Source organism: Natator depressus, chromosome 5 (assembly GCF_965152275.1).
Source record: "Natator depressus isolate rNatDep1 chromosome 5, rNatDep2.hap1, whole genome shotgun sequence".
Classification (NCBI taxonomy): Eukaryota; Metazoa; Chordata; order Testudines; family Cheloniidae; genus Natator; species Natator depressus.
The window spans coordinates 17,848,814-17,876,414 of NC_134238.1; the positions used below are offsets into that span (position 1 = coordinate 17,848,814).

The 27,601-nt window shown below is 40.3% G+C and overlaps 1 protein-coding gene across 1 annotated transcript in view; it reads left to right on the plus strand.

Moving 5' to 3' along the window:
* DCC (DCC netrin 1 receptor) overlaps positions 1-27,601 on the plus strand; it is a 954,381-nt gene that overhangs the window by 759,253 nt on the left and 167,527 nt on the right. Inside the window, exons 13-14 of the mRNA XM_074952368.1 lie at positions 22,374-22,515; positions 25,567-25,677. Coding sequence (XP_074808469.1) covers positions 22,374-22,515; positions 25,567-25,677 — 253 coding nt within the window. The remainder of the gene's footprint in view (positions 1-22,373; positions 22,516-25,566; positions 25,678-27,601) is intronic.

Genomic DNA, 27,601 nt, shown 5'->3' on the forward strand with positions numbered 1-27,601 from the left:
TTCAGTAGTACTGGGTACAAAACAAAGTCCCAGATTCAGACACCCCCAAACATTGAGGAAATTTGGATTAGTTCCAGATCTGGGGCTTGGATCATCTCTGTTCTTCAGATAACGCTACCAGTTGACTAGATTAAAGCTACATCTGGGCCTCCAGTGACCTCTTTGTGCCCTCCTCCCATAACTAGCTACTTCCCTCATTGCATGTGAATGTGCTGGGTCCATAGTATTCTTTGCCCTCACTGTTTCTTTTGCCCACTCTCCGTGTACTTTCTCCTTGCTCTGCCACTGATATGCTCTGTGGCCTTGGACAAGACACTTCACCTCCCTGTGTCTGTTTCCTTATCAGTAAAACTCTGATTACCTTCCTTTGTAAAGCGTTTTGAGATCTCTCTTTATAAAATTCTACATAAGACCTAATTACCGTTGCTAGGACCCTGTCCGTCTAGGTTCACATATGCATACGAGTGCTTTCACCCAGATGGCAAGATTGAAGCTTGTCTCTTTTAAGGAAGTTCGTGGAAATGTCACTCTTTGCTGTTGGACAACAATTTATTCTGTATGTTTGCTATTCTGCAAGCTAGGTTTCCATGCCAAATACAAATGGGACCTAAACACTAATTTATACTATCATCTTAACTACAGCCTGAATATTCTGAGAGTTGACATCAGGTAAAAACTAAGCAAACTAGCAAAAACCATGGAAGTGGTTTGTCACATTTAATATGTGACAAAGATTTTTTTTTAAGCTGCTTTCTTCTTCCTGTAGAGTTGTGATGCTAAAGATTGAACAAACTAAGTTCTGAGGAATATAATCTACAATGAACATTTTCCCTTATTCCGTGGACAATTCCTGAGCAATCTTTGGTCATTTGTTTGACGAAAACACTATGTTTAAAAAAAAAAATCATCAGTGCCTCAACTCAGCAGAGCACAACACCACCAACTCTGACTTTTATTTATATCCAGTATAACTCTGATGCTTTGCTCTGCAAATTTATAAAACCACTACTTCTGAGAATAGCTCATGTACTGGCAATTTACTGCTCCTGATGTGCCCACTAAGGCTTTGAGAAGGACATGGTGTGGGATGATATATATAATCATAATATTTCTGCGGTTTTGCTTTTTGAATAGTGATGACAAGGCATTGAGTATGGTTCACTGTGCAGCATTTTGTTATGCATATAATTATTTGGTCAGAAGATAAGTAAGGGCTTGATTCTTCACTCTGGTTTTGAGTGCATTTAACTCAAGTAAACTCCACTGGAGTTTCACCAATGTAAAACTGGTGCAATGGAGTAGAGAGTAAGGCCCTAAACTCTAACATGTTATGAAGGAAGCTCCAGGACAGTCTCTTTTAGGATCCCCTTCTTGTGAAAGGTTGATAATATTTAGTAAGGCAGTTTGATGTGATAAAGCTTGCACTTGCTCTGAAACCAGACACATAATTTGCTTAATGCATTGGTGTTCTTTGCACAACACCATGAGGTGATTTGGTAAATTCTTACTAGTCTATACTTTCCAAGAAATTAACAGTTCTTGTTCTAAAATGGCATGAACATTGTGTCCCTGTGAATGAGGATGGTGAGAATTCAAATACATCTTTACCTACATTATTGCTGTATTAAAAACTTTTTAACAAAGAATAAGGAGCAAAATTGCCAAAAGTGATAATTCTGCCAGGCTGAGGTACTTCACTGTTCTCAAATATTCTTTCAGGTTCTGGAAGTTAATTGTGATCAGCAACTGGGAATCCAGCCAGGGTTGTTAAAGGAGTTGATTATTATAATGGGTTATTTTCCAAAAATTGTAATCCAGAAAAATAATCTGGACATGGAGGAATAATTGGTCACAGTCCTCTTTATAACAGCCCTTAGTATATTTGAAGACTGTTATCAGATTTCCCCCCTTAGTCTTTTTTTTTTTTAACCTTTACTTATATGTCAGTTTGTCCTCATCTTTCTTAAAGTGTAGCACCCAAGACTGGACACAGTATTCCATCTGAGGCCTCAAGTGCTGAGTAGAGGGAAGAGTTATCTCCTGTGTCTGCTTGATGTCACCCTCTCCACTCCATTATCCAAGTCATCAGTGAAAATATTGAATAGTATTGGACCTAGGACTGACCCCGGCAGGATCCCACTAGATATGCCCTCCCAGTAGAGAGTTAACCATTGATAACTATCCTTTGCGTACCATCGTTCAACTAGTTTTGCACCCACCTGGGATTGGATTTTAACCCCACATCAGCCCTGAATGAGTTAAGGTGGCACACAGTGGGCCAATTAACTTTCTAGGCTGCATCTGGTGGAGAATCTGGCTTGATTTACAGCCCAGGTGATAAAATTCAGGTGGGTGAGAAGCTAGCCAAGGTACAAAACCAGGAGGCTTGTAGCAGAAAGGGGCTGCAGTGTGGAAGCCAGCAGTCACAATGTGGGCTTAGAGAGGGAAAGGGAGGAAACCCAGGGAGTGAACGAAGCCTTGGGATCCTGGCCCTGAGGGAAGGGTTTACCTCGAAGGGTGTAGAAAGCCTCTGGGAAGTAAAGGAGGAAGCAGCTGAGGGAAAGAGCAGCAAGACCAGAAGATAGAAATTGTGCAGACCTTGGCTGCTGATTGTAAGGTCCCTCGGCTGGAACCTGGAGTAGTGGGTGGGTCCGGTTTCCCCTATAAGCCACTAGGAAGTGGCAAAGAATTATGGGAGATGCCAACCGGACATCTGGTCCAGAAGGACTTTGATATCCCGGAAGAGGGGACTATATAAGACTATATATCTGTGATCTAGCCAGAGGGCTGAGTCACAAAGAAAGGGAGCATGCCAATACTCAGAGAGAAAGACACAGAGAGAGAGAGACTGTGCCGTGAATAACTGACTTTTTGTAGGATTCCTTTTTGATTTTTAGGTCATTAATATTTCAGGCCTTTAATATCTTTTTGAGAAACTGCCAGCTCTCTTGAATTCCTTTTATCCCTTAGATGTTCTTCCAATGGACCCTTACCTACTAGTTCTGAGTTTGCTGAAGTCCACTGTCCTGATTCTACTGCTCTTACTCCCTCCTTTCCTTAGAATCATGAACTCTATCTTTTCATGGTCACTTTCTCTCAAGTTGCTTTCAGTCTTTAGATTTCCAGCCAGTTCCTCCCTGTTAGTCAGAATCAAGAGTAAAATGGCTGTCCCACTGGTTATTTCCTCCACCGCTGGAACAAAAAGTTGTCCCAGGTGCATTCTAAGAACCTATGGGGACATTTTGTATTTTGCTTTATTACTTTTTCAACAGACGTCTGGATAGTTAAATTCTCCCATTACTACCAGGTTTTGTGGTTTGGATATTTCTGTTGTTTGTTCTGGAAATGCTGCCTCCTCCTTCTGATCTGGTGGATGATGGTAACCCCTACAATGACATTGCCCCTGTTTGTTACCCTTTTGTCTTCACCCAGAGACTTTCAACTGGTCCTTCTCTCACGTCCTTCTGGAGCTCTGGACAAGCTTGTATAATCCCTGGCTGTCCTTCCTGAACACGCTGTACCAGTGTTCCAGTCATGGGAGGTGTCCTACCAAGTCTCTGTAATGCCAATTTTTTTCAGTGGTGTAGAGTATCCAGAATTCCCATTGAAGCTGTGGGTACTCAGCACTTGGAACGCCCAGGCTATTATTTTAGGAACCTAACTTTAACTTATTTTTGAAAACCCTGGGTCTAGTTTCTAAGTCTGCTTCCTACTTCACTATTTATATTGAGAAATCCCTCAAATTTGCTTATTTTAGTGCTGATCCAAGAAAGCCCACTTAGGGCTGCCAACTTTCTAATGGCTGAAAAACGGACCCCGCCCCCCTGTCCACCTCTTCCACAAGGCCCTGCCTCTTGCTCACTCCTCTTCCTCCTACAACCCTTCTTTGTCACTCAGACCTTTTCATCTCCCTTGCCCTCCCCAGCTGGGCTCCCTTTGCTCCGGGGATGGGACGGGAACTGCAGCCTGCTGTGGAGCTTGCTGTCTGCCCACGAGATGCAGGTAGGAGATGGCCCCTGGCTGAGCAGGGGCTGGCATAGGTTGATGACCCGGTGCCTTCGCCCCCCCCCCCCCGCACACACATACACTTCCCCCCGTCCGCAGTAACCAGACTTTTGGTGTCTGACCGGACATTGCCAGGTCCCCTTTTTTACCAGACTTTCGGGTCAATAACCAGGCACCTGGCAACCCTGAAAATCCAGCTCCCGTTAAAGTCAATGGCAAAACTCCCATTGCCTTCAGTGGAAGCGGAATTGCTCCTGACTACATCCTACATTGATTGGTGCCATATAAAGAACTCAGCCCAACGGACAGAAAGGGTTGTGTTCTCACAATTTTTATGAACATCAGTTGCAGATATGTAGAATGTGTTTGCCTAATGGGTTCAAGACTGTCTGCAAAGACACCATCAAAATCTAGCTGATAGCTAAAGAAGTCCTGCACAAGTTTGTTTGGCTTCTCAAATTGCTGCTCTTCAACCAGCATTAAAAATTTAAAAAATGTCTGGTTGTGAAATTTATTTTCAAATGTCTGACTTTGTTTTTTATAAGTGTAATTGTTTTGTAACTGGCGGAATATTCCTTTTATTTTTTCAGCTGAAGAGGGTTTTTTTTTTCTGCAGCTATAAAAGTTAAAGGGGAAAAAAGGAAAATCTATTTTTATGGCAAAGTTGATTTTTTTTAAGAACTCTGCTTAATGTTATTGATATGTGCACAAGAAGAGGGGAAAAAATATTAATTAAACGGATGCCAGTGGGTGCACAATTTAAAGACCTGTGCTGAATGACCCTAGTCATTAATCCTAAAAATCAATATAATGTGTTGCATTGTCTAGCAACTTCTAGTCATTTACCTTTTCAAGATGAATTTGGTGTCTGGTGCCCAGGATAATTACAGGACCCTCCAGCATCTAAAATTTAAAGATGAAAATATAGAGATCAACACTAAAATAATTATTAAAGATCATGTATTTTCATAGCTGCCTGCAGCCAGAGATATTTAAGGCAATATGGGATAGCTGGAGTACTTTTGTTTAAAGAGCCAATGTTTTATAGAATTCAAAAAGCTTAAAGCAAAAAGAATAGATAAAGTTCAATAAGAATTTATGAATAAGATCAGCCTTGGGATGCAAAATGTGGAGAAGTGAACTGTGGGCAGGATTTAAAGTGCCAAGATACAAAAAACTATCGGGGAAAGGAGACCCAAGGTAGGATTGCCAATTGCTCTTCGATATGGATTAACGTATTCTGATTTGCTCTAGGGAAAATGGCCGAGCACCTTAATTTTTCACCAAAATGCCAACTTCACATTTTAATTTTAGATGGTATCAGAGGTTTGGGCCCTCACAGTTTGCCTGTCTATCTTTACCAATGTGTGAGAAGTCTTTTATTTCCAATCTGTCTATAATATTTAGCATAATATCAAAAACATTGTATAAAACACAGGACAGAGAAATCAGAGAATAGCAGTAACAAAGAGGATTGATTCTTCCCATAGTCACTGTGGGTTTCAAGTTGTAAAAACACTGTATTGAAAAGCATGGGGGTTTATGCCTGTCAAAAAGTCATGCATAGCTCAGTGCTGAATTCTGTTTTACACGCTCATGCCAGAAAACCCCACTGAAGTAACTGGACCAAATTCAAAAGACTTGGAACAAGGACCGAGCTAAGTAAAATTTCCCTTGACATTAAAGTCTTGAGTAAGATCTTCATAAAAGCTCAAAATTAGGCCCACTTGAACTATTCACATGGGATAGAATTCACGCTCAAGCAGGGGGTCTACAAAAGGCCTAAGCAGGACTTAAGTCCAACTTAAGCACTACTTTGAGGTCTAAAAGTGTTGCAGATGCCTTGTGTTGGCATTATGTGCAGGGTGAATTTGACCCATGGTCAGCTGGGAAAAGCTGTCATTCTAAAACGTGTGCTCTAGCTCAGAAGTTATGGGCTTGATGTAGGAAACACTTGGTGAAATTCTCTGGCCAGTGATGTGTCAGAAGTCAGACTACAGGTTTATAATCATCCCTACTGGTCTTAAAATCCATGATTCCATGGAAATACTAACTATTGTCTTCTGCAAGTACCTTCTAATTCCATCTCTGACACTTACTCCATCTCTGTCTTTGTCAAGTCACTAAGACTTCCTTCCTTAATTTTTCCCTCTACAAGAGGAGGATGTTATTGTATACCAATCCCAAGGGTGTTAAGGTGTTTGTTTAGTTAATATTTGTAAAGTGATGCTAATAAGTGCTCATTCAGGTGAATTTTTGCACACACACCACCCAGCTTGTTTTGAGGATTGTCCATTGAAAGACTTTTCTAAATTTCAGAAACAATATGCAGATCCCAGCACACACACCTAGGTTCCACTTCTCCTACAGTCAGCCCCTTTCATTCCCTCTGCCCCCACAAAAAAGGTTTAAGGCCAATCCTGTGTACAATGCTATGTTAAGAGTGGACATGAGTCAGTTATCATTTGTGAAGGGAAGGGACTGGAGTAGAAATAAACAAACTGGTTCATATGCTAACCCAAGAGTATCTGTGGGGCGCCGACTCCTTGGGTGCTTCAGGGCTGGAGCATCCAAGGAAAAAAATTAGTGGGTGCTTAGCACCCACTGGCAGCCAGCTCCCCCCTTCACGCCCCCCCCAGTGCCTCCCGCCCACCAGCAACCCTGCAGATCAACTCCTCCCCCTCCCTCCCACTGCCTCTTGCCTGCCATGGTCAGCTGTTCTGCGGTGTGCAAGATATGTTGGGTGGAGTGGGAGGAGGGGGATGGAGCACACTTGGGGGATGGGGCAAAACTAGGTGGGGGTTGAGTGGGGACAGGAAGAGGCGAGGGAGAGGGCTTGGGAGAAGGGATGGGGTAGGGGCGGGGTCTGGGGCAGGGGTGGGGCCTTGGAGGAAGGGGTCTGGTGGGGGTGGGGCTGCAGATTGAGCACCTCCAGGGCCCAGATGAAGCTGGCACCTATGTCTGTAAGGTTTAATTATTAACTTCTGGGGCCCTGTCATTCCCCATCTTTGTTTCTCCAGAGGATATCAGTAGTTCTTACGAAGGTCAATAGAAATTAATGGTATTCTTGGACCCTGGCATATGAAATGTTACCTCTTAAGAGAAATTTTAAAAGATATGGGAAGTGTCTTGTTGGGTAGGAAATCCATTTCTAAGTTCATTATGCGTTTGCACAGTGTGAATGTGTAATTGCACATTCATTCTCAAAACCACACATTCAGAATATTGGTTAAACTGTGCAATAGTCTGGAATTATTCCTGGCCGTTTCCAGCCATAAGAGGGTTTCTTGTTTTCTCAGGCTTGATGATGTGGTCACCTTCTCCCAGCCTCATGTTCTTATATCTTTGAGCGCTTCAGCAGCAGTTGTACACGCCACCTGTAACTTCACCTCTTCATTGATTGGCTCCTGGTTCAGCCCCATGCAGAGTGACTTCCCCACTGTAGATTGTCCTCAGTCAGCTGCTCTGATGCAAGTTACGTGGCTTCTTTTTTTCCTTCGAGAGCTCAAAGCTGCCATGCATGCAGGCGGCTGGGTCTCACTCTGCTTTCTTTTTAGGCTACAACTATTCTGTAAGCTAGTGATATGATTCCCAGCTGCATAGACTTACATATGATAGCTCACATTGAGCTTGCACCCTAAAAATAGGAGTGTAGCCGGAGTAGCATGACCAGTGGCAACAGAAGCAGTATGGGCTAGCCGGACTGAATACAAAGCCGCCCGACCCCTGTGGGTACATACTCAGCACAGCTAACCTTCTTGCTGCTGCCCTGTTGTCCCAACTACACTACTATTTTTAAAAAGAAAAGGAGTACTTGTGGCACCTTAGAGACTAACCAATTTATTTGAGCATAAGCTTTCGAGAAGTGAGCTGTAGCTCACGAAAGCTTATGCTCAAATAAATTGGTTAGTCTCTAAGGTGCCACAAGTCCTCCTTTTCTTTTTGCGAATACAGACTAACTCGGCTGTTACTCTGAAACCTACTATTTTTAGTGCTGTAGCCTGATGAGAGCCAGTGTGAGTAGGTTTACACGAGCTGGGAATCTCACACACCCCAGCTCCAGGTGTAGACATATCTTTATTGTGTTAGGGGCGGGAGGGAGGGGAAATGAGCAAAGATACCTATACCTCCAGGGGCACCACAAGGCGGGGATGGGGGGGAACGAGCAAAGATTTCCGCCCCCCCCCCCTTTGCACCTGACACATTCGGTAAACTTTTATCCCCTGGCTGGGAGTGCTGTGAGGCAGCGTGCTGCCATGCCGACGGGTCTCCTCCCCCTGCCTGTAGAGAATGGCAGTGGCGGAGGAACGCGGGCTGTGACTGCTGCCAGCTGGTGGAGAATGCGCTGCCTCTCCAGGACTCCCTGCATGCTGCCCATGGGGAGGGAGGATGCTGAGAACTCAGAGCTGGGTCGGGGCGGGGGAGGGGCTGTGGGAGAAGGCGGGATGCAGATTCTTGGGGTGCTGGTTCTTGGGAGGGGGCAGTGGTGGCCTGTTGCCAGCCTTTTTTTACTAAGCAGCCTGTGTAGGAGCCCAAGCTCTGCTGCCATATCCAAGTAGCTCCTGAGGCAGCTCAGGGTGGGGCCGGGATGGCTCGGCCCCAGGTGTTGGCAGGAGCGAAGGGCCTAGTCAGGCTGCCAGTGGGTGCTGGTATAGGCACGGCTCAGAAAAGCACCAACCCCACCAACCAATTCAACTTTGTGATGCAGATCAGATCTGTCAAGGCCTGTCTCCACCCCCAGCCCTACTTCCTTGGCCAACCTGACTCTGGCTCTTAAACCCTCCCCCACCAGTGGCTGCCCCAATCTCCTCCCTCATCCAGGGTCTCCTCCCCCCAAAGCCCCTCACTTCCACTTCACACTCCCAAATCCCCTGCACCTAAACTCCCTCTCCCCCTTCCCCTCTCCCCCGTGGTCCTTGTCTTGTAACAGCCCCCTTCACACTACCTCGAACCCATTGTTCACCCCAGTCCCACAGAGCTCATTCACAAGACATTTCCCTTGATTAACAGCTTATCAGTGAAATCTGATTTAATAATATTTGCATGTTTTGTCACTTCTTTGTAGGCTGAAGAATTGCCATTTTTGTTAGCTCACAAATTCAATAACATTTTGGGAAACATTCCCTAAATTTTTTAGACTTCAACCCCCACCCCTCTTGAGACCCCAGATGGTGCCCCTGTATAGATCTTGCGCCTTCCACAAGAGAACTGCATTTGTACTCTTTGAATTAGAGAATCAAAAAGACAGCATCCAGGATAATAAATAAGGCTACATTTTAGTCACGGGTATTTTTAGTTAAAGACATGGACAGGTCACTGGCAGTAAACAAAAATTCACCTGCCCATGACTTGTACTATATGCCCCTGACTAAATCTTGCATGCTCTGGGGTAAGGGGTGTCCGAGGTGCGCTGCTCTGCTCTGCTCTGGTCCTCGCATCCCAGGACCACCGCTGGTGCTGGGTGTGTGATGGGCAGCGGCAATGCAGCATGGGACCCCCCGCTAGTGCGGGGGAGGGGGGGCGCGGAGGGTGGCCTGGGACTCCCGCTGGGGGGGCCGGCGGGGGGGTGGCCCGAGACTGCCCTAGCACCAGACGCTGCAGCTGGCCCAGGGCTGCCGAGCTGCTCGGCGGCCCCCAGGCCAGACACACCGGCCTCTGTAGAAGTTACAGAGATTCCAGAAACTCGTGGAATCTGTGACCTCCATGACAGACTCGCAGCCTTAATAATAAGTAAATAGTAACGATAGTCATACTTTGCACTTCTATATCGTGTTATATCTGAGGTTCTCAACGTGTTTGACAAACCTTCACTAAATAAGCCTCACAACATCCGATGTAGCTCACGAAAGCTTATGCTCAAATAAATTTGTTAGTCTCTAAGGTGCCACAAGTACTCCTTTTCTTTTATGTGGGGGTAAGTAATTACTTACTATACCCATTTTGCACACAGCTGCATTGGGACAAGTAGAAGTTAAGTGACTTTCCATAGGTCACACACAGTCAGTGTCAGGGCAGCAACTAAAGCAGTGAAAAGAGAGAGTACAATTGAGTTTTAAATTTCAGTCCTGCACTACTGTAGTAAGTGGAAGTTTTAACTTTAACTTCAGTGGGAACAAGATTGGTGCCCTAACCTTTATAGGCCAGATTCTGGCACTCTTATTCACACTGAGTAGCAGTCATCAGGGATTATTTGTGGAGAGAGATACTACTCAGTATGAATAAGGCAAGAGTGCAGAATCAGGCCTTAGTTAAGTAGTAAATTGTAGATTTCTGCCGAACTCTCTCATCCATCTAATGTGGTCACAGTGATGTGGTTTTTATTGTGATGACAAAGAAATCAAGAGCACTTTGGAAAAGGAATGACTGATGAATATGTCAAGCTGTCTTGCAGTAGCTTAACAGCAGTAGTACCAACCTCAGGGCATGCTATTAAGAACCTAGGCACAAACCCCAAATTGATTGTGAGTTCTACACTTAGATTTCACCAAACAATTATCAACTGTAAACTCCTTAGGCACTGTAACAGCTTTGACATGGAGTCACAGAGAGTTCCCTTGTGTACTCCGATCTGCCACTGAGGTAAGCCTAACTTTCTGATAGATGATCCTTTACACTGTGAATCACAGTCATATTCGAGTTACTTCCAGTCCCAAAAGACCAGTGATTTTCCCCAGGTCAATTGCACCTTAGATCTCACACCCAAAAAATGCTTGTAGCCACTCCTATAATAAACTATATACAGATTTATTAAGAGGAAAAGGAAATGAGTTATTTCCAAGGCTAAAGCAGGTAAACCTATGTATAAAAATGAGTTTTAATCTTAAATTTCAAAAGGTAATAGAAGCTTCTATAAGTAAACTCTACATGTCCTTTAGGGCTAATCCAGGCTAAGGAGCTGGGGATCTCTTCCTTATGCACAGAAATCTTGCCCCCAGAGTCCAAGCAGCAATAAGACACAGTTCCTCCTTGTTAGAGTTTTTTATTCCCTTCCCCATTCTGCTTTTGAGCTGCAAATTCACCGGATGGGAGGAATTCACTTGCAAGACATATCTTCATGGGGGTAAACAACAAAGTCTTTTGTGCTCTTTAATGTTCCACTCTAGTCTGTGTGGTGTTGAGGGGCCTTCCTTCTGCTGGAGATTGGCATTTCATGCTAGTTAAAGTCTCTTTCCTTCTAGAGATTTACATGGTGACAGAGGCTCACAATGCAAACACTCAGATATTATTTTATAATGTGGGATACAGATGTTACAAGTGAGATGAATGCAGGCAGAAACTTAAAAGCATTCTATAAAGTCTAATCACTAAACACATTCTTATAATTCTAATATCCATTTTAACAATACACACAGGTGAGCGAGACTGATTTCAGTATTCCATTAAGGCTTGGGGACATTGGCATGAGCTAGCACCTGGTCAGCCAGCATCACAGAATGCATTATTAAAAAAAATCAAGCTTCCCATTGCTGAAGTATGAATATTTAATAAACAGAATTAGAAGGGGTGGGGTCCATGGTTTTTTGTTTGTTTTTGTTCTGTTTTTCGCTCTGATGGACAACTTACATATTCCATATCCAAGAGAGAAGCAGGCGATTAGCTCCCTTAGAGTGATTGCTAGGAAGCTCCTCAGATCTGTGCTGCATAATTAAGGAAAAGAACATTACTATTGTTTAAAATGGAAATCTCTTTGAAATATTTAGAGTTTTGGTTTTAATCTGAATCTTAATAGCCTAATTATTTTGGAATTGTTGTGCCCTTTGTTTTATAAACTGTTAATCATAGGGCTCTCATGCAGATATTTAAGTAATCAGCACTGGTGTAATCAGTAATTAAATGATAGCCAACTATAGGTGCTGCTAATTGTTAATCAATCAAATGCATAATTATTGCATCTGTAATTGAAAACTCAACTGAAGTATTGATACTTGCCTATGGACCTTGGAACAGTGAAATGCCTCTTGGTATTCTGGAAGTTGACTTGAGCATTTTACAGGTGTGGAATATTACAGAGTTGTAGGAGAATAAAATTGGCTCTAAACGTCAGTATCAATGGCCCTGCCCACTCCAGTTCATATGAATAAAATTGGTACTGTAGATCAGAACTGGCTTGACTGGCTGTTGAATGGGTGTTTGAATTTTAATAGGTTTATTTGCATGAGAACAAGCGGCTTTCTGCAGATGGTTTTGCTGTCCCTGTATGTCTGGAGTTGGCAAATGCCAGGGCCATTACATATGCAATGTGACAGTCAATAAACAATTATAGAATTCTTATTTTGCCGGGAGGCTGCAGTCAGTATCAATGTCAATTTGCTGATTGGCCTTCATGGGGGGTTAATTAGTCCACATGTTTATAGCCATTTGGAAGCTAGAATACTGATAAGGGAAAAAAGCAAATATCACTGGAATAAATGAACCTGAGTCAGAAGGGAAGGCTTTCATACTAAAAAGTAATATTTTACCTCTGTTGTGATATAGTACTAGAGCTGGGTAGGAAATGGTTTTCGTCTCTTTGGAAAAAATTGAGATTTCAAAAAAATTTCCTATCCCAAATTGGAACAAAAAGTCAAAATCTTGAAAATTTTTGCAAATTGGAAATCGGTTTGGGTCAATTGAAACATTTTGTTTCAACAGTTTTGAAATGTTTCACTTCAGTTTTGACCTTTATTATTATTATTTTATTTATTTTACTAAATTTACTTAAATTTCTAAATGAAAAGTTGTTTTGAACCAAAAAAACCCCTGGAACATTTCATTTATAAAATGTCAAAGTTCCATTTTTGACAGCTTCAAAACTTTTTTCAATTTTTTTAAAACAGGAAATTAATCAAAACTGACCTTTTCCCATTAAAAGTTTCGCTTTAAAAAAAATCAGCATTCTTTTAATTGGAAAATTTTTTTGTTGAAAAATTCCCAACCAGCTAGATAGTATTTCTAATACTATATTTTTTACCTCCAAAGGATACTTTACTGAGTTGTACATATTTATTACCCACATCATATTTAAATGCAATAGTAAAGTAGGCTAGTTTAGAAAGAATGAGAGCAATATCTGTTGTTTTTTTATTTAGTTATTTGAATGACCAATATATCACTGCATATGCAATAACTGCAATTGTATCGCAGAAGCATAGAAAATAGGGAGTGGAAATTAGAAAAGATTTTTTTCCATACTTAATGTCATCCCATTACTCTTAGTTATACTGTCTTGTGCCACCCTAAATAATTCTTCTCTTTACTTGTTGTTTAAACTCTTTAGACACGTGTATATGGTTATGCCCCCCTCTCTCCCTCTTAGTAACTGCATAATCAAGATACAATTAAAGTTAAACCAATGTTGCACTTTGGAAAATCCCACCAGCTTTCTGGGCTGGGCCACTCAGGAGAACCATGAAGAGGTCCTAGGTGTTATATCAGTCTTCTTTTCCTGATATTTTTTTTTAAGTTTGTGGTGTTGAGACGGTGTTAAATATCTAACTGTATCATTTTTAATTTGAGAGCTCTTTGGGGAAATATTTGCAGAAGAGAAATACCCAAAACACACTGGCAGGGTCTTAATGCTGTCAAAATCTCGTATAATTTTTTTGTCATGATGAACAGTGGAGCAAAAGTGGTTTAATAAAAACAACATGATTGGGGACTTCAAAACTGCGGGAATCCAAGGCAACTGTCCACTGACATCAGACCTGTTTTGTAAATCAATTTGCAGTTTCCAAGTTAGTTGTACAATAGAGACTTCCCTAACAGTGCAGAGTAAGTCAGGTGTGGAGTGGCGATGATGCTGAAGAGGATTGAGGACTGAGATCTGACAGCAGCAAGTATATTTGAGGAAATGCAGCTTTAATATTAAACATGAAACCTCCGCTGCCTCTTGTGCATGCACATACTAATGGGGCAAGGGAATGTGTTAAGGTAGACAGGGCATTTCATTTACAATAATGTATCAAGGAGTAAAGTACCCCTTTAACTGTGCCCCCTCCCCTTATAGTGTCTTGCACTGTATGTACAGTGTTGTTCCTGGGACATAAGTCATCCGGCTAGTGATTGAACTTCTAATTGAATCTCTGAATGTTCAGAGGTTCAGTTTTGATCTGCCCTCTAAGTAGGAAGGCTTAGCTGACCTGCCCCCCCCCCACACACACACACCCAAATGTCTTAAATATTGGGTTTGTAAGCTTGAGTAAACAGGCTCTCTTGTGAGAAGGAATGTATTTTATATTCCAGGCTTACCATGAGAATAGTCTATTTACAAGGTAGCTTAACACTTCCAGTCCCAGCCAAAGTCAAGACGTGCAGTGATTTCAGGGGTGAGAAGAAAATGCAAGTTATCTGAATTCAGGAATTTTAAAAAAATGTTCTCTTTGGGTTTAGATTAGAGTGAAGTTTTGGGTCTGTTCCTTTTTTTTTTTTTTAAACTAATACTGCTAGACCTCTTCTACAAGAGAGGAAGTGAATGTTGTGGGATGCAGGATGCAAGATAGACATTGTGGGTTAAATATTTTTATTATGGAGATCAAACATCATGAATTAAATTGTTTTTTTTCCCTGATGTCTCAGCGGTACAGTTGGAACTAAGGTCCTTTATATCCATTGCATCACTTTCCATATATAAGCAGAATTGCTAGAGCTGGTTGAAAAATGATTCAGTGTTCACAAAAATGTCATCCCTATTTTCCATCAGCTTCTGAAGTTTTCTGATCAGCTTTAAAGGAAAGTAACTGGATAAGGAGTGAATTCTGCCCTCCCTCACCTCTTATGCTTTCAATGGTTCCCATATGCGGCAAAACTATCATGGTTCTGCTCTGTACGTGTGTATGCGAGAGAGATGGATTTGGGGAGTCAGTGCAGGAGATGAACCCCCAGTGTGCTGTACAGAACGTAGTTCTGTATGGGGATTTCTGTGCACAGACAGAGGTAGGGGAGTGACAAAAGAAAGAGAAATGAGAGCTATTTCAGTCTGAAGACTACAATACTGGCCATGGGATAACTCTTTAGCTGATTTGCAACCTCAGGGGAAAGCTTCCTCCACCCAGACCTTCACAACGAGCCTCAGGACCTAGCCTGGTTGATCTGGGAGTTCTGTAGTTTGGTTACTCTTTTATACGCATAAATATAGATAAGGACTGAAACGTAGGTGGACAAGTAAATTATTTTCAGTCACAATAACTGGGGTGTTCAATTGAAGTACTATATTTAGTCTGAGGGTCTTGATATCATGTGTAATACTTGGGCTTCATTTGTTTTCTCACAGAACTGAAGCACATGTGACCTCTTTCAAAGTGAGACACACTTATTTCTTACTAAACATCATACACCAATTCCAGAGACTACCATAGTTCCGTTTCTAAACAGAGAGTTTGGATTTTGCATATAATCTTAATCTTTGCCCCATGGAAGCCAATTACACATACATAAAACCTAATGGGCATTTCTTGGAAATTGATCTTATCCCGTAAGTGAGCGAATTCACGTGTAGCAAAGTGTCAGTACATTAAGCTGCCTTCACCTCAGGATGGTTAACTTACTGGTGAAATCAATTACTTTACAGTTATGCCATCTGTTAGCACATCTTACTGCTCGAATAATACATTGATTTTCATGTTCTCAGGCAAAAAGGAAACATTTATTTGAGAAAGCTGAAGCAATAACTTGCCTTAAAATACACCTGAAGACTATACTTGTTTCTCAAATATAATCTTTGTTTCTTTTCAAGTCCCACATGTTTTTCAAAAAATACTTGATTCAGGAAATGGTCTACATGTTCTCGTCTGATTGGCTCAACAACTATTGGGTTATTCAGGAGACTTGGACTTAATTGTAATGAAAAAGGTAGATTGGGACTGTCTGTCCACCCTTTCTGATAATACAAAAACAAGGGAACATTCTATTAAATGGAATGGTGGCAAATTCAAAATACTAGGAAACACTTTTTCACACAATGCACAGTTAGCACATGGAAGTCATTGGCACAGGATATCATGGAAGCCAAGAACTCAGCAGAATTCAAAAAGCAATTGGACATTTATATGGGTAATAAATCTATCACGAGTTCTAATAGTAATTTTTTTAAAAAGGGTTTGGTAGAAATTGGAACCCTCATGCTTGACAGCATAAGGCAGCATCTGAATATTGGGAGTTGGTTAGGAATTTTTTTCTGAAGACAGACTTTTCCTGAAGCCTAATGAAAAATGTCTTGTACCTTCCTCTAGAGCAGCTGGCATTGGCCGCTGTTGGAGAGAAGATACTGGACTAGCTGGGCTACTGTTGCTAGTCTGATCCTATGAGACAATTCCTTCTTAAGTACTGAAGATGGGTCAAACTAATCTTAAAGCTTTCCATCAAATGTGTTTAGGAGGTTGTTGTTATTTGTAACTGGTGTCTGCTGTGAATGGTATTCTGCATTTAGATAAAACAATGAGGAGTCCTTGTGGCACCTTAGAGACTAACATATTTATTTGGGCATAAGCTTTCATGGGCTAGAACCCACTTCACCAGATGTATGGAGTGGAAAATACAGGAGCAGGTAAAAATACATGAAAAGGTGTGAGTTGCCTTACCAAGTGTGAGGTCAGACTAACGAGACAATTCAATTGACAGTGGGATACCAAGGGAGGAAAAATAACTTTTGAAGTGGTAATGAGAGTGGCCCATTTCAGACAGTTGACAAGAAGTGAGGAACAGTAGGGGGAAATTATTATTGGGGAAATTAGGTTTAGGTTTTGTAATGACCCTATGCATTTAGATATCATTCCCTAGAAGTATTGGAACCAATGATACTGTTCAGTGTAGACAGGATGCAATTACTCTGCTGGAATATGCTGGTTTTGAAGGAACTACCATGGCTAAACTAGAAATTCAGAATGATTGGTGCTTCGAAGTCTGTTCCAGAAAATTCTACTTTCCATAATTATGGATTACTTTCTTATTTAATATAAATCTCTCACTACATTGAGTTCATTTTGAGGGAGAGTGGAGTTTTGTTTAAATTGAATATGTACTAAAGTGCAATACATAACATTCCTATGAATTTTCAGCACACAGTAAGTATGTGCAGTACACAATTTGAAAGAATACAATTTGAACAGAAATTATTGTTAATATTTAATGCATACAGTACACAACACCTTACAAACTTTAAATAATTAATCTTCACAATGTTGCTGTTGATATCGGTAAACGGCAGATATGGTTAGACTGAGGCAGAAATAATACTTAAAATAGAGCCTTTTATGCAACAATCTCAGGTCATTTTACAAAAGTTAGTAAATGTTATCCCCAGGGAAACAAAAGAAAAGTTAAGTGCTTGCCTAGGAGTCCAGGTCTAGGTCTCCTGACTCCCAAGTTTCCTGCCCTGTTCAATGAATAGGGTAAGTGATTGTCCAAGGTCATGTAGGAAGTCAGAGTTAGATTTGGGATTAGAACTGAGTTGTTTCTTGCTCCTAGAGTGTTCAGAGAGCTATAGTCAATCTCTTAGTTGAATGAAGTCATCAGATGTGGCCACAGCAGATGATTTGAATTTACACTCTTCTTTCTTTTATTTTTGTTCAACTTTATACAAACTGTATGTGTCTGTGTATTGTGCAGCACAATTACACAATTTTACTCTAGAGTCCTCCTGTTTTAATTCTATTTCCCCTCCCCACATTTTTGACAGTTTTCAAGGCCAGGTTTTCTAACAAGGGGCATGTGCAAATCAGGTACATATGTGAACTCAAAAATGGCCAACTAGGTGCATAACTGACCTTTCAGGATGAAATTTAATAGTGAAAAGTGCAAGGTCATGCATTTAGGGATTAATAACAAGAATTTCTGTTATAAACTGGGGACACATTACTTGGAAGTAACAGAGGAGAAGAAGGACCTCGGCGTATTGGTTGATCAGAGGATGAATATGAGCCACCAATGTGATATGGCCATGAAAAAAGCTAATGCAGTCTTGGGATGCATCAGGCGAGGTATTTTTAGTAGAGATAAGGAGGTGTTAGTACCATTATACAAGGCACTGGTGAGACCTCATCTGGAATATTGAGTGCAGTTCTGGTCTCCCATGTTTAAGAAGGATGAATTCAAACTGGAACAAGTACAGAGAAGGGCTGCTAGGATCATCCGAGGAATGGAAAACCTGTCTTATGAAAGGAGACTCAATGACCTTGGCTTGTTTAGCCTAACTAACAGAAGGCTGAGAGGAGATATGATTGTTATCTATAAATATATCAGAGGGATAAATACCATGGAGGGAGAAGAATTATTTAAGCTCAGTACCAATGTGGACACAAGAACAAATGGATATAAACTGACCATCAGGATGTTTAGACTTGAAATTAGATGAAGGTTTCTAACCATCAGAGTGAAGTTCTGGAACAGCCTTCCAAGCGAAGCAGTGGGGGCAAAAGACATATCTGGCTTCAAGACAAAGCTTGATAAGTTTATGGAGGAGATGATATGTTGGGATAACCTAATTTTGGCAATTAATTGATCTTTGACTACTAGTGGTAGATATGCCCAATGGCCTGTGATGGGATGTTAGATCTGAGTTACTATAGAGAATTCTTTCCTGGGTGTCTGGCTGGTGAGTCTTGCCCACATGCTCAAGGGTTAGCTGATCACCATATTTGGGGTCGGGAAGGAATTTTCCCACAGGGCAGATTGGCAGAGGCCCTGGGGGTTTTTCGCCTTCCTCTGCAGCGTGGGGCATGGGTCACTTGCTGGAGGATTCTCTGCACCTTAAAGTCTTTAAACCATGATTTGAGGACTTCAATAGCTCAGACATAAGTTAGGGGTTTGTTACAGGAGTGGGTGGGTGAGATTCTGTGGCTTGCGTTGTGCAGGAGGTCAGACTAGACAATCATAATGGTCCCTTCTGACCTTAAAGTCTATGATTCTATGATTCTTTCCTGGGTGCAGTTACTTGATTTGTGGATCTAGTTGGTTTAATTGTAAATACACTTTTGCATGTTCAGTTGACCTTTTTTTTGAAAATTGCATCCTCGTTATCCATTAGCATTGCAAAAAAAAAAAGAAAGAAAGAAGAAGAAAAGCAGCAGCTGCAGCGTGCACACAACATGTATACATTGTTTATAAAACAGGACAATGAATGTTGGATGAAAGTTCAGGTCAATACCGACTTTTTCTGAATAGATTTACCTATTGGGGGTACAGTGAATGAGAAGCTGGATATGAGTCAACGTGTGCCCTTATTGCCAAGAAGGCTAACAGCATTTTGGGATGTATAAGTAGGGGCACTGCTGGCAGATCGAGGGACGTGATTGTTCCCCTCTCTTCGGCACTGGTGAGGCCTCATCTGGAGTAATGTGCCCAGTTTTAAGCCCCATACTACAAGAAGGATGTGGAAAAATTGGAAAGAGTCCAGAGAAGGGCAACAAAAATGATTAGGGGTCTGGAACACATGACTTATGAGGAGAGGCTGAGGGAATTGGGATTATTTAGTCTGCAGAAGAGAAGAATGAGGGGGGATTTGATAGCTGCTTTCAACTACCTGAAAGGGGGTTCCAAAGAGGATGGATCTAAACTGTTCTCAGTGGTAGCAGATGACAGAACAAGGAGTAATGGTGTCAAATTGCAGTGGGGGAGGTTTAGGTTGGATATTAGGAAAAACTTTTTCACTAGGAGGGTGGTGAAGAACTGGAATGCATTACCTAGGGAGGTGGTAGAATCTCCTTCCTTAGAGGTTTTTAAGGTCAGGCTTGACAAAGCCCTGGCTGGGATGATTTAATTGGGGATTGGTCCTGCTTTGAGCAGGGGGTTGGACTAGATGACCTCCTGAGGTCCCTTCCAACCCTGATATTCTATGATTCTATGATTACTGGTCCTCAGTCAACCTAATGCGTGTCATGCAGTGCAGTTTGCAATCACTAAAAGGATAGGCCCTTTGAAAACATTTGAAGATGTGTCTAAACATTATGGTGGAGAGTTGTAATCTGTGCCACGTTATGAGTGGGGTAGTGCCATGTCCATTGCTGTGCCACAATAAGCATAGGGTCTGACTTTCAAAAGTGCAGCTCTGAATGAACCCAATGATCTCTTTGGCTTCTGAGACCCATACAGTGCTGGTGGTGATGACCTTACAGAAGTGCAGGCCAGTGTACACAGTCTGATTACAGTGGAATTATTGCAATAACACACAGGTGGTGAAAAATCCTTTCAGTGCATTATTAAAATTTCTTTTCAGCCATGCCTAGAAGACTCATAAAACAAACTTGATAGCTGAATCTTTTTGTGGTTTCCTTAGGAATCCTGGTATGAGAGAAGTGAAATATTTTCCTTCAGTAAATTGTCCCTTCTGTAAAACATAAAGGATTAAAGTACGAGTAATTACTATTCTCTCTCAAACCGAGTAAAGGAGAAGAAGCACTTCAGAGCCTTAGCCATTGATTTTTGAGAAGCAAGGGTCACATGTTAAGTACTATTGATGAAAAGCATTGCTGCAGTGTCCATGGAGACTGAGTTGAGGTGAAAGTGAACCGTTACCATAATAATGACAGCTTTGGGTAGAGCTGTAAGGGACTGGGACTTGTCTAACTATAAAGTAGTTTTATGCATTATACCTTGAATGTGAGATCAAACCCATTGCTCCTATGGGGCCAATCATTCAAGGGTCTGCCATCACTATTAACTTCAGAGGGAGATAAAGATGCACAGGATCATACAAAGGTGCACAGTACCATGCAGTTTTTAGGGCCCACAGAGTGCTCAGATTTATATGAGCTAAAATCCCTCATTTAAGCAAATGTTAACAGAATTACTGTTAACCTCCCAAAAGAATTCAGAAGCATTTTTTTTATGTTCTCCATTACGTCTATGTTTATAACTTCTCTTTTCTGAGCAGTTGCATTTTCCCATAAACATATTACATGAATGCAATTTTTATAGCCACAGCTGCTAAATCCATTTTTTAAAAAAAATCATTCCTTGAACTGAAAAATGTAGCTTGTTCTACCATATTGAAAACCCCACATATTGATTTTGAAATGCATAATTGGTTTGGACCAATAAATCACTATGCAGTAGATGTGCAAAATTGATTTTTATATTGCAGTAATTAATTTGATATTTGCCATAACTTATATTTGTGCATGGACTAAGCAATTCAATAATGGTAATTAATTGTATATGGTCAAAAAACTATCCACTGCCCTGTAGATGACTCTTCCTTTTGTCCAAAAGCTGGCTGCATAGGTTCTGTTGAAGACTGGGTATGTTACTTTTATAGGGCCCTGATCCTGTGAGGTCTTGAACATCCTAATTGTCCAGTGATGTCAATGGGAGTTAAAGGCACTCAGTACTCACGTGACCAGAATCTTACAAAGAGTGAATTCCCAGACAGTGGTCCTGGGGAAAAGATATTGATGAACAACAAAAGCTCCCTTATAAATGGTAGCTCAGATTTCACTTTTCAGATAAGAATCATGCCTTCGGGGATTTTATTGTATCTGTTGATAACATGGTGTAAAGTGAATTATCATAAAGAATCCTAAAAGCAACTACCTCAGCTCTCAGAAGTGACCAGTGATTTGGGGGCACCTCAGTACTGGGAATGTCCAGTTTGAGACACCTATTTTTCAGAGGGTGTGGTGGTCAGTATTTATGAAAATCAGGCTTCTTTTAAGGTGCTCCAAAAATGAGACAATCAAAGTCATTTTTGGAAAAGGCAGGCCAATGTATTTACACAAATTTTGATCAATCTTAGTGCTATTGACTTCAATGAACAATTCTGCTAAAATGCTCTAATGTATTAGAATCATCAATAAGATTAAAACCAAGGGGACTGATTTTTTGATGGGGACTAGTATAAGTCAGAAATTATTCCACAGAAGTCAATGGAAGTAGAAAGCTCTTGATGTGAATCTGTCTCTAAATATTTGTACAGCTAGCGTGGGTGGTTTTTTAACTTCGAGGTTCACTAGAAAGTGGAGATGAGCCACAGTATATGTTCACATATAAAGATGACAGCTGTAACATGAAGGAGCTGAGACATCCCTTTGGCCTGTTGAAATGAAATGTTCCTGAAACTGAGACAGTTTTTTAGCAAGGGACCGTGCTATTTATCTCCCAAGCTTCAACCATCCGTATAGTTAATTTTGCCAATTAATAGGTAGTTTGTGATATCATTGTTTTAATCTTTTCAAACTTATTTGGTGCCTGGTTTAAATTACATTTGTTTGTTCTAAAGTTAGTAGTAGTAACTAAAATTAATCAATGTTGTTATAAAAAACAGCCTTGACATCTATTCCTTCTTCCTCCCCACACCTACCCCCACCACACTTTTCTTTACTTGTGATTCCATTTATTGTGGCTCCATTTCTCGTCTTCTTTTGCAAAAAATTCAACATTAACATTTCCTGTTTTTACAGAGCATCAAAGTTAGTTGGCTACCTCCACCATCAGGCACACAAAATGGATTTATTACTGGCTATAAAATCCGACACAGAAAGACTACCCGCAGGGGTGAGATAGAAACACTGGAGCCAAACAACCTCTGGTACTTGTTCACAGGTCAGTGTTCATGGTGTAGCCTTGCAAGGTTTTGATGAATTAAATGCTTTGGGAATAAAATATATTTTCACTTCAAGGAAACATTGATTTCTTTTCTGGCAGGTGACATTTATTGGGCTGTACAGGAACAACCTTTATATATATATTTTTTACTTTTCTTCTTAATGCTTTTTTCATACGTTTTGTCCCCTGGATTTCATCACCCTAATGAAAGCAAATTCCCTCTGTTCATCTTAAACCTAGCTTGGTTTCTCGGACCACTGAGTCCACCACAAATCCTTTCTCTTAGTACAACGACATCTACCACACTTTTTTTTTTCGCCATCCCTCTTCTTGTACTTTATGGGGGGGAAATCTCTCTTCCAAGTGTGACAGGTCCAACACTACACTATTTTAAAAATATAATTGCCATGCTAAGTGTAAGCAGCCAAATCAGTACTTTCAAGGTAACATTTAATTAAACAAAGAATAATTTCATTTCAGTCCTTTCTGGAGGAGGATGTTGTCACAGAGCAGATGTATCTGTATTTCTCCTCAATGGCCCAGCCAGGGCACCCAGTATCAAGCTTCCAGCTCCCCAGCCATTGCCTTTCTTTGGTGGAGACCTGCATCTCATGCCCTTCTGATTGGGGTAAATTTTCAGGCTGCACAGTTCCCTTCCTTAACTGTGTTATTCCCAGCATAGGCTACTCAAGCACACCTGCTTGCTTTCTCTTCGGAGATAGTTAACAGGTGTAATTGCTATCGTTATACGTCACCACACTGTTTTTTTTTCTGTACAAAACTATTTTTTTCTTAAGATAAAAGTGCTACAGAGAAAACATATTAAAACAATAAAGAACCTACACACATGCTAATAAGCTTACCAGGGTTCAACCCAACCCTAACATTAGATTCTGGCAGAAGCAGTCCTTCAAATCCCCATCAAAGGGGATTCCTTGTGCTTACAAGTTCCTCACAGCTTCAGCTCAGAATAAGCACACAGTCTTATGGACCTCAGTAGGCCCAGTGCTTCCAACCCTTCCCTAAGGATTGGGGCCCTCCACGGACCGGGATCCTGTCTATTTGCTGGATTAGAAAAAAGGCACTGAGCCTGTTTAAAACCAGGCTATTTATCCAAAAATCCTGAAGAATCCAGGTTGAACTAGTATATGCATAACTCTCCTGGGAGGTGCCTTCAAAGGGTTGATAATGGAGGAAGTACATTAGCATCCCCATCCCTGCTCAAGGAGGTACATCAATTCCACAATACACTGTTTCATTTTTAATACCAATTGGCCCCCAGAAGTATTAATCCTAATGGTCCCTTCTAGTCTTAAAGTCTGAGTCTATGAGTAACATTTAACTTGTTTTCAGTAAAGTTTATCTTAATTCCATAAAGTTTGTCCAGGATATCGTCAGACTATCACAGGTATATTTTCATATTGCACCAGCAATATGTGTTTATTGTGAAGGAAGTTAAGTTCCATAGGTGAAACCCAGACTCTCCCCCTGAAATATCCCCATTCCATTTACTTTAAAATAAAATAGTATTGTTTGAGATTTGAAAATATTTCTGTCTCATGAAAGTACATATCTCAGGGACAAAAATTATATTTATGTTGAAAAAACACCAACTTTGTTTAGAGTCACACAACACCAAACGCAGAAGATAATTTTTACATAATTAAGACCTAACGATGCAACAATGAGTAGTTCTTACTCATGTAAATAGTCTCAAAGATAATGGGACTATGTGAGTAAAGGTTGCAGGACTAGTGATTATTGGATTCAGAGCAGGGTAGTTTTGGGGAGATACAAATGTCAGGTTTGTTGGGAAAGAATGAAACATTTCTATGACAGGTGATTTCAAAATAAAAAGTGGTGGATGCTCAGAGACTTGGAGTGTTAAAAGTGCTCCAGGTGGTGATGGATTAGAAGGAATAATGCAGGTGATATGGTCAAAGGTACATAATGAAGGGAGTTTTATCACATGACTCCATAATGTGTTCCTCTGATATCATCAGTCTATGATATAGCCCTCTGTAAAATAAACACATGCACGCACACTGTACTGTAGACACTAATATAAATATAATAGAGCTACCTTGACCTCAGAAAATTCAACATTGCTTAGGAAGAAAGAGTGTCCTTAAAGTTTTGACTCTAATTGTAAAGTGAGACTCAAATGTAGGCATATACCTAGCATAGAGGACAGGGTGCTGGTTGTCTTTGTGGGGGGGTTCAATGTGTGGAAGATTTTCTGCATTTCAAAATATTAAGTTGGGTATTTTGTTTTGGGAAAGTAGTGGAAATACATATTTAAATGTGCAGGTTTAAAAACAAAACTTCCTTCAGATCGCATTATTATAGGTTCTAACATAATAAAATATTAAAAATAAAATAATAAAATAGTTGCTAGAGAAGCTGAACTGTACAGTTCTTTTAAATGGATGACTTAAATATTCAGTTGTAAATACTTTTTACAATCCTCTATTTGTTAGGCAGGTATTTTTGTAGGGTAATGTAGAAACCTGTAATAGCAAAGTAACTTAGAGTTACAACAAAGATTTTAAAAGGCTGCTATCTGTTTTATTGTAAGTTCCAATGACTGATAAATTTAAATTGCTGTTTTTAATTTTGATCATTCTTCTTCAGAGAATGTTTGCAATTGAACATAACAGTTTTTCTTGTACTTTATGGTCAGGATGGGCTAAATAAAATGATAAAACACTTATAGGAGGTTTGGTGGCCAGATTGCTTCACCATAGCCACATAGGGTCCAGAATTGAGTCTATGAGTTAAACTGATTTGGTACTAAGTAGCAACAGTAATAGAAATTTAGAGTGACCAGTGGTTCTGTTGTAAATGAATATGTCTGTAGGAACATACCCTCTATTGCTGTTCATGTAAATGAATATATTAGTGCAGACCTGTTTATCTACACAACTCAATGTGGCAAGGAAGCTGGAATTTTACTGGAGACTATTCATTTTGCTCTAGTTCTGTTGCAAACTTTGGAACTTGATAAAACTATTTTTTTCTATTTGGTTTATATTATGTTTTTAACAGGACTTGATAAAGGAAGCCAGTACAGTTTCCAGGTAGCTGCCATGACAGTCAATGGGACAGGACCCTCCTCGGACTGGTATACAGCAGAAACTCCAGAGAATGATCTTGATGGTAATTACATTTCTTTTCAGACATTATCACCACATTCCTTCTAGGTTTTTATCTGACGGGTGTCATTCTAATTGTTACCTAGAGCTTTAACCAGATGCTGTGCAGGTCTTGGGTTAGATTCCAGTGATTATAGCTGCAGGAGCTGTTGTCTGGGTGTTTTTGAGCAGAAGAACTCAGTGATTACCCATTATTAAGATTGCCTGCTTGCATTCTGAACAAGTGAAGTGGAAGGGATAAAACAAGACAACTTAATTTTATTCCCCCATTTACACGGGCACTCTAAAAACTCTCATTTTCAGTCTCACTTTTTTGTCCCCCAGTTTTGCTGCACTTGTGAAAATATACAATAACAATCTTGGATAATAACCAACCAAATAATGCATACATAGATTTCACTACTAATATTTCTTAAGCTATATCTCTGGTCTGATCACCAATAAAGCATCAAAAGTCTTTGTTGTAATTATCAGGTATTAGAATTTCATGCCTTGTGTCATGACTATTGGAAAGAAAATTAGTAGGAAGTGAACCAATAACATCATGAACGATAAACATAATCAATCAGAGAAACACTTAAAATAATAATGATGCCTCTAACTCATCAAAATGAGCCTACAAATGTCTTGAGGATTATTGTCTTTGAACTATCTATTTTCAGATGGTTGGCAATGAAGCCACGTAATAACTGAAAGATGATAGAAACAGGAACCTGAAAAATATGGAATGTAAAAATGAGCACAGATGTTGATATAAAAGAAAAAAAGTGACTGAAAGCAAAGGGACAGATACAATGACTGAGACATTTGAAGAACTAAAAGAAGAAAGAGAAAGTAATGGAAACATCTTCCTACTTTCAAAAGTAAAGAAAGTGCAAGTAAAATGGAACAAAAAAGATGCAGATAGAAATTGAGGGGAAAAATAAGGAAATTGTCAAGAAGCAAATATATAAGGAAGGAGATCAATAGAAAATATGGGGAAACTGAACGAGGGGAAAAAAACAAATCAAGTCTCAGAAGCAAAATAAAGCCAAAAACATCTAAAGAGGAACAAAGGTAAAATGGATGAAAGAATAAACAGGCAATAAGTAAACAGGCAACAAGAGATTGTCATCTTCCTTTTTTTTTTTTTTGACTAAGAGTCTTTCCTCATGATCTCACAACCAGCCTGCCCTACTTTGAGCATTTTTCCTCACCAGCATGTCCAATTCCATTTTTATGGAGGATCCAGGAATGACTCTATCTGGCTTACTTGGCACCTAAAATATTGTATTCAATGCAGCTGGGTTCCAATGAACATTTTAAAGAGGTGATGACACTTTTGGAAGTGATGTGACCATACTGACTGGCCACAATATGCTATGGTATCTGGTGATGTATGCTATCATTCTACTAACTACTATTTTGGGTGGATAGCGCTTTCAGAAATGACACATTACTCAAGATGAGAGCAGCTGGCCATTCATTTGGAGGTAGATCTTAGTAAGTAAAAATAAATATATTCTAAACACGTCTCAATATTTAATATCATGTTGTTGTTTTTTAAAGCAAATACATCCTTTGGCTTTATTTATTTATATTGCAAAATGAAACACAATGCATTTCTTGGAACACATTTGTTTTTATTTGCATTTAATCCATATGAAAATATCATGATATTTGTTTTCATCCAACAATATATATGTATATGCATGCAAAGATGCTAGCAGTGTAATCATAGGGGACATGCAGTGAAAATGAAAACACCCTGATAATCAAATTAAACTGAAGACTTTTTTCATATATTGTGTCTACACATATTTGCATTTACAGTACCAATGAAAAATCTGTAGTGAAGCTGCAGCAGTCTGACACTTTGCGTGCTCTGTGTTGCATAATATATACACCACTGAGATAATTTCATAAACTCTGGGGAGAAATCGACTTAT